The sequence below is a fragment of the Natrix helvetica genome, assembly GCF_964273705.1.
Source record: "Natrix helvetica genome assembly, chromosome: Z".
NCBI lineage: Eukaryota > Metazoa > Chordata > Lepidosauria > Squamata > Natricidae > Natrix > Natrix helvetica.
In genome coordinates, this window is record NC_138554.1 from 81,278,167 (window position 1) to 81,294,797 (window position 16,631).

At 37.5% G+C, this 16,631-nt stretch overlaps 1 protein-coding gene across 5 annotated transcripts in view; it reads left to right on the forward strand.

Annotated features, from left to right (window-relative positions):
- CLASP2 (cytoplasmic linker associated protein 2) overlaps window positions 1–16,631 on the forward strand; it is a 340,309-nt gene that overhangs the window by 262,812 nt on the left and 60,866 nt on the right. For all 5 annotated transcript variants that reach the window (XM_081933452.1, XM_081933454.1, XM_081933453.1 and 2 more), the window contains 3 exons: window positions 1,544–1,561; window positions 3,765–3,866; window positions 14,658–14,828. In XM_081933452.1, coding sequence (XP_081789578.1) covers window positions 1,544–1,561; window positions 3,765–3,866; window positions 14,658–14,828 — 291 coding nt within the window. The remainder of the gene's footprint in view (window positions 1–1,543; window positions 1,562–3,764; window positions 3,867–14,657; window positions 14,829–16,631) is intronic.

Consider the following 16,631-nt stretch of genomic DNA (forward strand, 5'->3'; position numbering starts at 1 on the left):
AAGAGATTATGCCATTTCATCAAAATATAATTATACTGGTATGCAAGCAAACAGTAATTCTACCTACTGTTTCTAGTTAAAACTGTTGAAACCTATTATCAGCCATAAGGTAAAGTATATGTCATGTTTTTAACATACATTTGCATGTACATATTCTATGGCTGGTTATATATTTGGAATCTAAATGGACAGGAGAATAAAAATGCTTCTAGTCTACTAGAACGGAACAGAACAAAACAAAAAAACGAAGACACAAGAAAAGAATAGTTTATTGGCCATGTATGATTGGACATACAAGGAATTTGTCTTTTGTGCATTTCTCTATCACAGGATGCTTGGCATAAAACAAGTGTTTGCCAGCCACAGCAAATTATGCCATAGGACTAAAATTTATGACAAATAAAATGTTTGCCTATCTAATCTAGCCATCATACTAGAACTAATAATCTCTTATAAAAAATAGTGAATCATAAATATATTGTCCAGAGTGATGTTATTATTTTTGTCAAAAATGCTCAAATAACTTTTTATAAAACACAATCCCTTCTTTTTGCTGAATGGACAAAAATTTACATTATAATTGACAGTTTCTTTGCCTCTGCTAATGATTGTAATGTAGCTGTTCTTAATCAGCAACAAAACATTAGGCTGAATTTCATTGTGAAACAAATGAGCTTCAATTTGATAAGAGCATGTATCTTCTGTAGTTTGAATAAGTATAATGTATATATTTTATCATACCATGTATTCACCAGTTCACTAATAAAAGAATATCTGTTACATTTAACTACTATTTTGTAAATAGCCATTTCTTGTCACAGATAATGTACAATGCATCTGATTTATTCATACATTCATTCATTCAATTTAATTAATTTAAGTCATTTATTCAATTAATTTAACCACCCATCTCATATATGCGACTTTGGGTAGTTTACAAAGTTAAAAAAACCAAAAATGTACAAAAAATAAAGTATATTTTTGGGCCCCAATATAAACCCCAGGTCTTATTTTCGGGAGATATCTCACCCACTTGCCTTAGGGGGCGCAGTCAGGCCTCCCATGCCCCAACATCTGTTGCACTTCTGCCCAACTTCTTCTGTGTCTGCTCATGGCCAGACACCAGGTGGCTTGATTTACCAGTGCTGCCGTTCGTGACAGGAGGCTACATGATGTGTTGCACCATTGCATGCGTGAGCGGTGTCACTGGTGTGATGTGCAAAGTGGCGTCCTGCCACAACTCTAGAATAAAATCATCATAACAGATGGAAAAGTATAGTACAAAATCAGACAAATGGCTGTCCAATCTCTTTTTAAAAGCATTCAGTTTTGGAGCATCCACAACTTCTGAAGGCAAGTCGTTCCACTGGTTTATGTCATAGTAAATTTGATTGGATTGAAGGGATCATTCTTAGCAAAGTACAGAGTAGCACTATTCTTAAATATTTTTATATGCATTTTGGAAGCCAAACAATTATTGCTTATCAAATATAAAAAGAGCTTTTGTTTTGAATATCATTGTTTTGATATTTTTCCCATTTAGGAACAGCTTCTGAAGATGGTAAGACAATAAGAGTGCAAATATATTTATCTTAATATTTCCATCATCATAAGCCATACTGTATGCGGACCATATAGTTCATTACATGGTCTTTGGGGTTATTTATTAATTTGCTTAGCTAATAACACTGTTGCTGCTGTATTTATGCCTTTTTTTCAAATGCAGATTGGCAATAACATGTATCAATATCCATTATATTTTAAATGTATAAACTTTTTCATTTGCTTAGTTGTTAAATTATTTTAGTGAAACTTTTAACATACTGGTAGACATTCTCATGCTTTTGGGAACAGGTGCTACTATTTACTCAGTCTTTGAAATTTATTTCAGCATCCTTATGTAATAGATGTCAACATTGAGATTTAAACCAAATATTGTCAAATGAAAAAAAAATTAAAGCACTAACAGATTCACAAAATGATCAATAAATTTGATGCTATGTAATTTGGGATACCTAATTTTTAATTACTTTTTAATGAAATGCAGACTAAATTCTTTATAAATAAAACATTTTTGGTACTTTATTACATTAAAATTCACAAAATACAAATAAATTATGTAATATTATTTAAATTATATTTTATACTAATTTACTTAAAGCAGTTTACATGATTCTTTCACATGTTAATTTCACAAGTCTTTTGTGCATTTAGCCCAATTTTTTTCTGATTGATTCTGTCACCTAATGAGCTCTATGATTTGAACCCAAGTCTATGATCATGGTCAAATAACACGTGTGTATGTGTGTGTGTGTTTAATATTAAAGTTATGTTGGATTATTAATAGAAAAGTGGTGCTTTTTCTAAATTTGACACCAATCTCTTCATAGGACAAGAGGACAAGTTGCTTTCATATATATTTCATATGACAGCAATTGTCTTTCTCTAATATATGGTCATCTGATAATACTGAACCATTCAATAAACTTATTTACTTCATTCTAAACAATAAGACTTACAGAATGGATTTATTTTTATTGTAATAAAAATAATGATTGTTTGGATACTTAACATCTTAACAAAATAGTAGCACTTTGTATACCCTCTGTTTACAGGTCAGAATATCTGCATTTACACACATTACATGAAGAGCAGAATTTTTTCATTGCATGGATTTGAGTGTTTTAGTTATAGACCAAATATATTGGGTATAAGAAACTTAATTTGATAACTTCATCAAGAATTGAGTGAATACAGGCTCTCATCTCAAACAGTAGATTTTCCTCTGTGCCTGAATAAACAATATATATTTTTAGGAGACCTAAATTATTTGGTTTCTATTTAACTAAATTATGTGTGGAAAATCTTTGGTATATTACTTGATTTTTAATTTTTTTTGATAGTTTCAGAATGTTTTGGACTAATAATAATAATAATAATAATAATAATAATAATAATAATAATAATAATAATAATAAATGATGTGTGTGTGTGCTTATATAACCACACACACACGTATTCATTTAGATCAGGGGTTTCAAACTCAATTTTATTGAGGGCCGCATCAGGGTTGTGTTTGACCTGAGGGCCGGGGAGGGAGCATGGCTGGGGTGGGCGTGGCAGCTCAACTTCACTTGTCAAGGCTCAGCTTTCAGCCGGCACAGCCTCCTGCAGCTTTCTGCCAGCAAAAACGGAGCCCGGGGAGCTCTGCTTCTCTGACAGAGGCACCCGGGCCAGTCCTTTACTGTTTCCAGAGCAGCCCTGTGGGCCAGATCTAAGCACCCCATGAGCCGGATCCAGTCCTTGTGTTTGACACCCCTGATATAAATAGATATAGATATTGCTATCCAACTTGAATATGAGAGACAGTATACACTTCAATTTTGATTGGCACATGTGTAGCAGTATCTTACACTGTTTAAAATAAAATATATTTATTTTACTTTAAAATAGAAATTATACCTCATTGATGCATAAATAATGTATATAATTTGTACTTAAAATATGATGGTAGATTATTTTATTCAATATTTATATATTTAAAATATAGTAGTATTATTTCAGTGGTAAATGCAGCATAATATTAAAGCAGAAAGAAAGAAAATTGCTCTATCTGTTACCTATTAAATTATTGGAAGTAAGATTTGCTAAGAGTTGAGAAGTAATGGAGCTGATTCATTATTTCAATTACACTGTAGCACTGTTTCTCTCCCAATTAACTAAATTACTTCTATACATATGAATTTCACTTCTTTCTTTTATAGGACGTGTGCGAACCAAGTTTTCAACACCCTCTATTGGAGTGGGAAATTCAAAGGCAGATTCCAGGGGCAGGAGTCGAACAAAAGTTGTATCTCAGTCTCAACGTATGTATTGCTTGTCTCTCTCAATAATGTTTTAAACTCATAAATCTACTGTACATTCATTGACCAAAGGATAATGTCAAAATACTTCTTCAGAAACACTACATACTGAGTTGTTGTTCTGTGCCATAGGTTCATCATCGCCAGACAAAAATGAAGGTATTTTTTTTTCAGTGTTTCAGTGTTTCGGGTCAGTAGTCTGCATGCTTTTGGAGTCGTCTATACTTTATGTTGTGTTATTTTGAACAAGATATTCAGAAAAAGAAAAATTAATCCTTTCCGTGTAGAATTTTTTAAACCTGGCCTCTCTTCACCGGGAAATCGTATAATTATTTGAGGTTTAAACAGAAAGTAAGAGAGTAAAAAATTAGTGGGTATTATTTCAATGCCTGAAAACATTTTAATTAACTACAATTCAAACATTATAATTCAATAGTTTAAATTCCATCCAAGTATATTGTTGCTACATTATGTGGAATTGAATGCATTGTTTCAAAATTAATGAAGCATTGGAATGTATTATTCAAATATATATTTCTAATTGATATACATTAGAGGAAAATAGAAAAATTGCTGAAAATAATATTATTTTCTAAAATACAGAATGTATACTTTCAACCTCTTTTGTAAACTATTGCATATGAATGGTGAATAAATTTATAAGCACAGGCAAATATCCCTTAAGAGACTTATTAGAACGATCTCTATATTTAATGCCTAACATCACTTTTTCTTGTTATAGTATCATAAACAATATTGAGTATTCTAAAGGATGTGCAATGGATGTAATTATTTTCTGTTTGTAATAATAGTATAGAAATAACTATTGCGAAAGTATGTCATATGCATATTACCGTGTTTCCCCGAAAATAAGACAGGATCTTATTTTCTTTTGATCCACAAAATATGGCTTGGGCCTTATTATCAGGGGAGGGCTTATTGTTTTGGGGTTGCCGGGTGGCTGCTCTCTTGTGAGTGGAGTCCCAAAGAGCCGGGCACAGCCTCAGGAGTGAATGGCTGTGTTGCGCTATCGCAGCAGCGCAACATAGCAGCCATGAAGAGACCATGCTCATGAGCAGCCACCCGGCAAATCCCTTTCCAGTCAGGCACAGTGCCATTTACTGACCTAGGGATATCGCCAAGCCATGTGAGCGCCTGTTCACCGCCACCCAGCTCCTGCAGTTGGCGCCTTTGAAATGCCAGTAAATTGCGTTGTGCCCGGCTGGAGAGGGGAGTTGCGCAAATGGCTTTTCCGGCTGTTTCACTCCCGCTGCGACAGCTCAACACAGCCGTTCACTCCTGAGGCTGTGCCCGGCTCTTTGGGAGCCCGCTCGCAAGAGAGCAGCTGCCCGGTAAACCCCCTCTTCAGCTGAGCACAGTGCCACTCACCAACCTAGTGGTATCCCGAAGGCATCAAGCAACGCGATCATCTTTGCCCGCCCCCGGTTGCCGCGGCTTGGCACCTTTGGGATACGACTAGGTTGGTGAATGGCACTGTGCCCAGCTGGAGAGGGGGTTTTCCAGGTGGCTGCTCATGAGCGTGATCGCTTAATGGCTTCTGTGTTGTGCTGCTGTGACAGCTCAACACAGCCATTCACCCCTGAGACTGTGCCCGGCTCTTTGAAAACCCGCTTGCAAGAGAGTAGCCACCCGGCAAACCCCCTTTCCATCTGGGCACAGCGCCACTCACCAACCTAGCGGTATCCCGAAGGCGTCAAGCAACACAATCACCTTTGCCCCCCACCCCGGTTCCCACAGTTTGGCACCTTCGAGATACTGCTAGGTTGGCGAGCAGCGCTCTGCCTGGCTGGAGGAGGGGGCCCAGGGGGCTTATTTGCAGGGGAGGATGTATATTTTTGCCCACCAGAAAAATGTGTCATGGCCTTATTATCAGGACATGTCATATTTTCAGGAAAACACGATAGTAAATAATTGTAGTGGGGATAAACATTCTGGAGAGTTTTTTCTTGCAGAGTTCCATATTTTGATACTGAAATTGAATGTCTTGACAAATTAAATCACTTCAGCAGCAGTGGATTTTAAATACTGCATCTAGTCTAAAGTTCACTGTACTTATTTTCATGCCTTTGGGTTCATGACTTTTTGGTTTATATTAGGGATGTCAAACTCACAGCGTCACGTGACTTGTCGTGATTCCCCCCCCCCTTCGCTAAACTGGGGTGGACATGGCCAGCACATGACACATTTGGCCCATGGGCCGTGGGTTTGACACTTCTGGCTTACATCATTTTTAGGGGTTCTAAATTTACATTTCAAATGTATATACAAGTATATTTTTCAAGTACATATATCTTTGTCAAATAGTGGTAACTGATTATTGCTCCTTGTTCCTTAAATGTAAAATAGCAATTCCAGAGAGGGTGGTGATGGTGTGGATATGTGTAGTCAGATGACCTAATCCTTATTCTAATGAAGAGACAAGGTGAAAGTCTAGCATAATATAATAGTTATGTTGTAGTATTTAGTTATTAATACTTGTAGCCAAGTATTCTATCCCAGAGATAGTCAACTAAAGGCTTAGATGTTAGACTGCAAAGAAACTGGGTATATACTTGTTCTCTATTGGGCAATTTTAATTTTCATTCTGTAAGGATCATCTCTAATAAAGCTCAAGAATTAATGCATATTGTGGTTCAATACTTGTAAGTGGGCCCATGCTTGTCCTAATATTTGTGATCAGAATATGGAGAGTGTTTCCACCATCATCAAACAGTTCCTGGGACCTTTGAGACTGGACCTCTATAGAGCAAACAGACTATTTCAGATGGTCATCCCAGACCTCACATAGCTATATTCAGCTGGTTTCCTCCAAGTGCTGGGCGTCTTTCCAAAGACTCCTTTATATTTGGTAATAAACAGCAACCAAGCACTTGATATGATTGTACCCAGCAGCCTGTCTGTTGGTTAATTGCGGATTTTTCCCTTCCAGAGATGGCACAGCAAAACAAATCTGATTGAATGTGGGTATGAATCAAGCTTACACCATTTCACAAGTAAGGAAGGTGAAACTTCCTTCATCAATATTGCATCATCAGACTATTGATCAGACTTGTTTAGAAGTCCTAGCTTCTGCTAGGAAAGGGTAACAAGTAAATCTGGCAACTAGGACAAATAGCACTGCCAATTAATATTAAGCATTGCCAATAAAGTCAGTGATATTCATCAGAATCTTGACTCTGACAATATCTGGCTATATTATATGGGTCTGTTTCTCACCTGTAAAATGGATATAGTGCTGTTTTGTCTCTAACTATTTATGGGTTTGATTTTTGCCCCACCGTAGCTCCTTAGGGAGTCTGAATTTGATCTATTGTACTGGATGCAGGAAGTAATGTAGGAAATGCAATGAAAGCACTTCTTCTATAATAAGTTTTTCTTGGAACCATTTATATTAGATAACAATTGCCAAATGTCCAACCTTCCCTTTTGGGGGAAGATTATGGAGATTCAATAATCTGCTATAAGCATGTTTAGGGAGCAGATTCAGTTTTATTCAATCAAGTTTTAAGCTTGGGCCTAACACTGAAGTGTGGGTTGCTTTTACAGGTAGCCCTCATTATGATCTGGATGGAGAAATATATTCCTTCTGGTTCTTTTATATTTTTCAGAACTTTTCAACACCATCCATCATAGTATTCTTCTGAGTAGCCTGTAGGGATTGAAGGCTGTAGGCACAGTTTTACAAAAAATTTGTTTCTTATTCAATGGGCAATTCTAGACTCTGGCTGTAGGAGCAATGAACCTTGGTGGAGTGTCAAAGTGCTCAATCCTCTCTACCTACTTTTTAATATCTACATGAAACTGCTAGAGTGATCATCCATCAGTTTGAGACCCAGTATCCAGCTCCAGTTTTTGACACATAGTCTAGAGGTTCTGAGAGAGTCAGATAAAGCAGACTCATGAGAAATAGTTATTGTTTATCGATCATGGATGTTTAATGTCTCTTATATTGTCTTTTGATGAACTAACACTACTCCTAAATGAGCAGATTCATGGCTAGCAGTCCTAGGTTTATAATCATTGCTAGAAGGGCAGGTAGACACTGGCTGATGATTCTTTGCCAAGATATGCGGTGCCAGTTCAGCCTTATTTGGAACATTTGCTTGGATTATTGCTGTGTACTTGCTTTAAAAATCACATGGAAACTAATATTAAAGGTCCAGTTGCTTGCTGACACACACCAACATAGATTATCTAAAAGTGCTGGTTTTGATTTGGTTTGACTCTGAATTAGCTCAGGCACTGATTTATGCAATCAATACAGCCTCTCCCAGCATGGATTTATTTACTTATTGGATAATAACTTGTATTAGCAATTCTGAAATGTTACCTTTGGTTAAAAGTATAAAACAAAGGAACAAAATACAAAACATACAAACACTCAGTTTAAGGATAATATTTTTGTAGGATAGAAACAAACACAGAAAGAAATTAGAAGGTTGTAGAGATGTTTTCCTTTTTGTGGATTATCCTTCCTCCTGAAATACAGTCAGCCCCTACTTTATTAATTTTTTATAAACTTCTTAAAACAAATGCCAGTTAATCTTCACTTAGCAATCACTAAATGAGGACTATATGTACTGAGAGGAACATTTGAGTTGTGATTGTTGGCATTTACTTATTTGTATTATTTCTTTTGTATCTTTTTAGTTGGTTTTTATGTATTTTATTATAAGCATTTTTTTAAAAAAAATATGTAATTGATTAATATTGTACTCTGAATATTTTAACTTTATCTTTTTAGAAAGTTAAAAACCTCAATCATGCCAAGGGTAATATATGTACTAAATAATAAACTAAAACAACATTATTTTGATATTAAAGCAGTTCAGATTTCTAGTCTTATTTCAAAATAATTAATTTGATAAAATTAAGGTGAAAATGGTAATCAACTGTTTTTATACTGTAGCCAGTGTACAAAAATGTATACGCAATTTCAGCAGCTATTTTTCTCAAAATTACCCTGAAACCTTCCAAATATTTAAGCTTGTGTTGAAATTTGAAAGAATGAAGCATATTTTGAATTTATGTGGAACAGCAGGTTCAAAGACTCAGCAGTTTTATCAGAGAAGGAGTAGGATTGGGTGGATACTTTCAACATTCATTTAAAGAAGCTTTTTACTCCTTTTTGGTGCAGCAATCTAAATTAAAGCAATTGCACAAATGATCACCTCTTTGAGTAATTGATTATTCTGCCCAGGTGGGTGGATTTTTCCTAAGTTGTCTGCTTCTAGGAATAAATCTAGCACAACTCCACTTGTTAATGAAATAAAACATATTCATTACTCAATATAGAGATTATTTAGTCGAGATAATCAACTTAATATCCTTGAGACTAGCAAACCTTTACCCATGCCATCATACCCTCTGCATGTTTTCATTAACTCTGGCATAACTCATGTATCATTTGTCAATGCCAGAATATTTACTTCAGTCAGGAGTTGGAGTCTTGTGGGTACAAGTAATGCTGGAATCAGCCTGCATATGCATAGTTTTGTACAACAGTTTTCATTAAGGGTATAAGAAAATTAACAATATGGAAGCATAATTATTTTTCCTGTCATATTTACAAATGCAGACTCATTCAGATAATGATTCAACAAGTGCAGGTAGATATTTAAAAAACTGGACAGCCATATTTAGTTACTATTTTATTTTTGCATGAATGTCAGATATGGAATTCCCTCCTACGCTTTCATTTTCTTTCATTGGATTCTATAGAACAAAAGATATAATACTATTTTTCTGTACCTATTAGACACTTTCGTTAGAGCTTTCATCTGTTTGATGTGACATTTCAGTTAAATTCATTGCTTTACAGTTCATTGTTCAAGAGCTGAAAAATTGTAATTATACAGCAGCTGAGCTTGGTGCAAGGTATTAAATGCACTGCTCTTAGCCCTAACCTTCTTGTGGCATTTCCAGCTTTTTATATGAACTGATTAAAGCTTTTTTATTTCCATTCACCTTTCATTATTAACCTGCTCTGCTCCCTCCCTCTTCATGGATTTTAAACCCTTGTCATATTCCTGCCTTTACACTTGTTTAGGATCACAGTCTGCTAATCCACAGTCTGGTGGTAAGTTTTTTTTTTATTTTGTCTGTGCATTCTTGTTTGACCATCTATTGTAGGACACTATTCAGCAGAAACATTGCGTATTTGGATATACAAGAAATATGTTTCAGGCCCAAAAATAGTAATCATATGTGAAGAATCAAAACTATATTGAGAATAGCTCAAAAGGAGGGATTAGGGACACATTTGTGATGCTATAAGTTTTTTTCCAATTATTCTAATCAAGGAAAATAATATTGTCATATATTTCAATCAAACATACTTTATGTGTGAAGATTCAGTTTATGGTCTGCACGGTGTTCTCACAATACTTCTAGTAAACAATTTGAAATAAATTAAAAGTAAATACTGTATTTTTCGGAGTATAAGATACACCGTTTTCCCTCAAAAAAGAGGGTGAAAATCTGGATACATCTTATAGACTGAATACAGCATTTTTTGCCTCCCAAAACCCAGCCCCCTTTGCAAAAATGGCCGTGCATAGCCTTTAGGAGGCTTTCAGAGTGCTTCTGGGGGCTGGGGAGGGCAGAAATGAGCGAAAAACAGGCTGTTTTATCCTCATTTTTGCCCCCCCACCCAGCCCCTAGGACAGTGATGGCGAACCTTTTTTGGCTCGCGTGCCATAAGTGGGGTGTGTGCAGGGCGGTCGTGTGCAGGCGTGCCGCACCCATAATGCAATGTGTGACCCCCCCAGTGCACATGCGCGCACTACAGGTGCGACCTCCCCATTTTTACATGCTTTTTTCACCCTCCCCCAGGCTCCAGAGGCTTTATAGGAGCATGGGGAGGGCAAAAACAGCCTCCCCCGCCTCCCCGGAAGCCCTCCGGAGGCTTTAGGACCTTCAGGAGGCTTCCCTGAAGCCTCTGAAGCAGTCAAAATGACCCTCTGAGCAAACCGGAAGTCACTTCCACTTAGTTCGGAGGGTCGTTTTAAGCGCTCCGAAGGCTTCAGGGACCTTCAAGAGGCTTCCCTGAAGCCTCCGGAGCAGTCAAAATGACCCTCTGAGCAAACAGGAAGTCCGTTCCCAAACTTCCAGTTTGCCCGTAGGGCCAGTTTTTTGTGCTCTGGAGGTTTTAGGGAAGCTCATGAAGCCTCCGGAGGGCCTCCGGGGGCCCGGGCATGGATGGCTCTTTTTTCCCTCCCCAGGCTCCTATAAAACCTCTGGAGCCTGGGGAGGGCAAAAAATGGCTTTAAAAAAGGCTGAAAGGGCAGCGCCTCACGTGCCCTGACAAATGGCTCCGCGTGCCACCTGTGGCACGCGTGCCATAGGTTCGCCATCACTGCCCTAGGAACATTTTACAAGCCTCCTAAAGGGTATGCATGCCTCTTTTTTTTTTTCAAAAAACGGCCCCATTTTTTCGAAAAATGGGCCATTTGGGGGAGGTCTGCAGAGTGCAAAACCTCTGAAAAATATGGTAGTTAGTGCACAATTGCAGCCTTGGTAAAAAATGTTACATATGTATTTGAAAAGACAAAAAATCAGATTTGATCAATTTTCAGTTGCTTTTTACAACCCTCATCTTGTGTGTTTAGAAATAATACCGTGATTTGATTTATTTATTTATTTTATTTATTTATTTCGATTTATCAGTCGCCCCCTCTCCACAAAGGGACTCGGGGCGACGTACAATTAAATCAAAATACAAGTGTGGCATGGAGGAGGTGACATCAATATTTAACAGTCAAATACAAATGGAAGCCACTAGGTTCAAATAAATAACAATAAATTAAAACAATTAAAACAGTTAAAAACCCCAAAATTTACGTTTAAAATATTAAAATATTAAAATTGCCAGGGAGGTTAGAAAGTTCTAGTTAAGCCAGGCTGGCTAGTTGGAACAGGTGGGTTTTGAGTTTCGTGCGGAAGGAGCAGAGATCTGTCGTTGTCCTGATATCTGGGGGGAGGTCATTCCAAAGGGCTGGGCCCATCACAGAGAAGGCCCTATTCCTGGGCACCGCCCTCTGACACTGCCTGGTGGATGGCACCCGGAGGAGTCCCTCTCTGTGAGAGCGAATTGGTCGCAGGGATGTATGGGGCAGAATGCGATCCCGCAGATAGCTAGGTCCTGTGCCATGGAGCACTTTGAAGATGGTAACTAACACCTTGAAGCGCACCCGGTAGACCACAGGGAGCCAGTGCAGCTCGCGCAGGAGAGGTGTTATATGGGAGAACCTCATTCTCCCCATGATTGCCCGCGCGGCCGCATTCTGGACCAGTTGCAGTCTCCGGGTGCATCTCAAGGGGAGCCCCATGTAGAGAGCGTTACAGTAGTCCAGGCGAGACGTCACCAGCGCATGAGTGACTGTGCGGAGGGCATCCCGGTCCAATAGGGGGCGCAATTGGCGCACCAGGCGAACTTGGTGGAATGCCCCCCTCGCCACGGCTGCCACATGGTCATCCATAGACAGCCGGGCGTCAAGGAGGATGCCCAAATTGTGCGCCCGCTCCACGGGGGCCAGTTGCTCGCCCCCAATGGCCAGCGATGGAATGCACTGGTTGAACCGGGAGGCCGGTAGCCACAGCCACTCCGTCTTGGAGGGGTTGAGTCTGAGTCTGTTGTCTCCCATCCAGACCCGTATGGCTTCCAAACACCGGGACATCACTTCGACGGCCTCGTTGGGGTGGTTTGGAGTGGAAATGTACAGCTGTGTATCATCAGCGTACAGATGGTATCCCACCCCAAAACCACGGATGATCTCGCCCAGCGGCCTCATGTATGTGTTGAACAGGAGAGGTGAGAGGACCGACCCCTGCGGCACCCCACAAGTGAGCGGCCTCAGGGTCGACCTCTGCTCCCCTGCCGAATGGTAATCTAGGAAAATAGGAATAGGTTTGCATTCTTCAAATTATCTGAATGTTGTCCTAATTCCCTGATCAGTTTTCATGCATTTTAAAAGGTCTACAACGTATATATTCTTATATCTGGTTTGATATATATCATTTTTCTGCTGCATAGACTCCTATATAAAAGAGCATATATTATTTCCCAAACTTCTGAAAACTACATTCCTGTTTCTGAAACAAAAAATAGAAAAATCTCAATGGTTTTTTAGACAGCAAATGGTTTTATATCCATTTAGTGAGGCAATAGGGCTGATTATATGTACTTATTTTGTCTCCTTTCAGAAAGACTGTTGTGTCCGTTCGGTTCAATTCAGCTAGGATTTATCTGTCTTGGATCTGCTTTGTTTTATATTAAAACTTTCAGGACTACCAAATGAACCCTAGTGCAAAAAACATTTCTCATTTATTTAGAAATATTTTAAATGTAGCAGACTAATTTTTACAAAGACGTTAATTAAGTTGATACTTTACCATTTTTGTTGATCTACTACGAAATTCCAAATGTTTACTAGTAGATCCAAAATTAGTCCCTGATTGCTGTTTTCATAGCAACATTAGAGCCATGTTGAATTTCATAAAACATATAAACCTGAAAATGTGTACAGTTTGGGAAATGCTTTTGTATTATCACTGCAAAAATAATGATCACATAACATTTGCATGCCTTGCCGCATCAGCTTTCATGGGGTTTATTGCCCCCCCTCTCCCTCCCTTCCTCTCTCCTTCCCTCATGCAGAGAGAGAGAGAGATTGGTGAAGCTTATATATGGACTATCTTTAAATTGGTGAAGTCTTGATCATTTTCTACATATCTTCCTAAAGATGGTATTTTAAAAGCTTTTCACAGGAACTTGTAACTAGGCTGATAAAAATATATATTTGCTGTTTTTTTAATCAGAGGGTTTGCTTGCTGCTGCTAGATCTGCATTTACATTCGCAGTCAATGTTCTGCTGCAATGCCTGCTCAAGTCATGGTGAATATTTAGGAAGATATGTATTCAGGATTGCTGCTTCATTTCCAAATTACAATAGTTAAACACGTCTTCAAATTACTAATAAATCTCTACCTGGAAGCACATTCCATCTCAAGCTTGTTCTTAGACTTCTTTTTAAATTTTCTATCAAGTTGCTTACAAATTATGTTCATAAAGTTGCTTTTATTTAATTTTACGATTATGCTGAAAAGACAAGGCCAATCTACCTAGAAGATTTTACAATATTGGAAACTTACAAGTTTCCTACTTCTTATATAGAGGCTTAAGGATCCAAAAATAAAAATACAAAAAATACTATATTATAGTAGATTTTGTGAAATTTCCAAGTATTGCAAAGTTCTAATAAACAGTTATGGTAAAAGTAAATTCATAAATACATGAATATTTGTATACAACTCAAAACATTAAATTTTCTAAACACACGTTTTCTTGTTAATCTACTTCACCTCACAGGAATTCGGAAGCTGTTTACCAATTTCACCAGTTTCAGAACTGATTGAATAGTGGTAAAATTATATTCAAAAGTGGAATATGAGGAAAATAATGGCACCCAATAAGTCTTGTTAGATCTGTTTTGTTTCAAATGTATTAGAGTCCTGAAAATAGTAGCTGGTAATGATATTTATACTGGTAAGATATTCCTAATACTTCTGGGGATAAAACAAAATGAGAATCATTTAATTTCATGTTAAAACGCAAAACAATTAAATGCATTTTTGGACATGAATTGACAATACTTGCTGACTAGATGTTAAATAATATACTTTTCTAGGTTATAAAAAATTTCTTCAAAGTCTTCTAGGCAATTCAAACTTGTTCTACATAATAGAATTGTAAAACGTTTTCTTTGCCTTCAGCTGGAAGCCGTTCTGGTTCTCCTGGAAGAGTTTTGACTACAACTACACTTTCAACTATGAATACAGGTATTCAGAGAGTACTAGTTAGCCCTGCAACAGCACAAAAACGGAGCAAGATTCCTCGAAGCCAAGGATGCAGCAGAGAAGCAAGTCCTTCAAGATTGTCTGTTGGTAAGATTTGTTCATTATAGCCAGCAGAGGTTACACTATTATGTGTCACACATAACGACTGAAAATAGGAAAGACAAGCTATGCCTCATCTCACAAAATTCTTGCAATATGCTACCAAAATAGTAATTTTCAGCAGCAGAATACTTCACACTAAGGCCTAAAATAAGTCTGCTAAGCGCAAATTCTGTCATTTTGCTAAAATTTAGGCTAATCATTTCAGCACCATCCAGGTAAAATTATCGTGCCATCTCTAGCACGCACATGCACACACACACCATGGCCTTGCAACACAGCACAATCCTAGAATGACAGTCCTAGAATGAAAGAACACAAATTTCCTGAACATGTAACTAAAATGCTATTGATTCTGCCTTTTTAGTTTCTGAGATTAGTATTGCATTGGGAGAAGAAAACATAAATGTTCATTTTTACAGATATCACTCAGGTTTATTTTAAAGCATAAATATAAGTTTTGTCTCTGCAGCTTAATATAATTAACCCTGTGATGGAACAAGTTTATAAGCACTACTTTATATATTTTTTTAAACTTAACAATTCTTAAAATTTTGAAAGTAATTATGAAACCACATTAATGTGTATATCATTTTATCTGAATTGATAAACAAGTATATAGATATAGTAATATCGTCTATTTTCCCTGAAGATAGTTATATGTTTAATGTTGATTCATACATCATTCATCTATAACTAGTTTATCAAGTCAGGACATTTTTCTGGGATTATCTCCTATATTCACTGTAAGCAAATAGCCCCACTCCAGGAGTCTTCCAGGCAGTCACTTAGACGATAAACCATTTTGTATTACATTTTTGCTGATAAATAAATGAAGGGAGACTAGTATAGATCTATTTCAAGCTATTTAGCTCTCATCAGCTAGTCATACCCTTACTGGGATTCGAATTTGGGTTGCTTACATATTAGGCAGTTGTATTAACCTCTAAGCTACAAGTTCCCCTTTATCAGCTTGAGCAAGGGAGTGATTAAGTGTTTTTTTTTCTATCAAAGTACCCAGGTGCTTATGGCTAGCTGATGAGAGCTAAATGGCTTGAAATAGATCTATACTAGTCTCCCTTCATTTATTTATCAGCAAAAATGTGTGTGTGTGTGTGTGTTGTATTTGTGCTGATAAATAAATGGAGACTAGTATAGATCTATTTCAAGCTATTTAGCTCTCATCAGCTAGCCATACCCTTACTGGGATTTGAACTGGGATATGGCTAGCTGATGAGAGCTAAATAGCTTGAAATAGATCTATACAAGTCTCCCTTTATTTATTTATCAGCACAAATACAACAAAGCTATAACAAAGGCAACATTAAAAATATGCTTTTCTGCCTGGATGGTCTCCTGGAGTGAGTCGAAAGACAGACAAAGGGAAACAGTGTGTTCCCTCCCATATTTGGGCATACCAGGGGTTGTGACACTATATATGTTTGTGTGTGCGTGTGTGTGTGTGTGTGTATGTGTTGTATTTGTGCTGATAAATAAGACAGACAAAGGGAAACAGTGTGTTCCCTCCCATATTTGGGCATACCAGGGGTTGTAACACACCTATATATGTAGATGGATCAACTCCATCTACCAATCAGGATGCAACTACACAGCCAATCAACCCACTTACAGCAACAAAGCCAGCACTCTACACACACAAACCAAGATTTATAGAAAGACGACAGCTCCGACCTCACCTTACTCGCACAAGCACGAAGCCGAAAACACCAGCCTGAAGATGGCGAGTGATATATATAGCTAAATAGCTTGAAATGGATCTATACTAGTCTC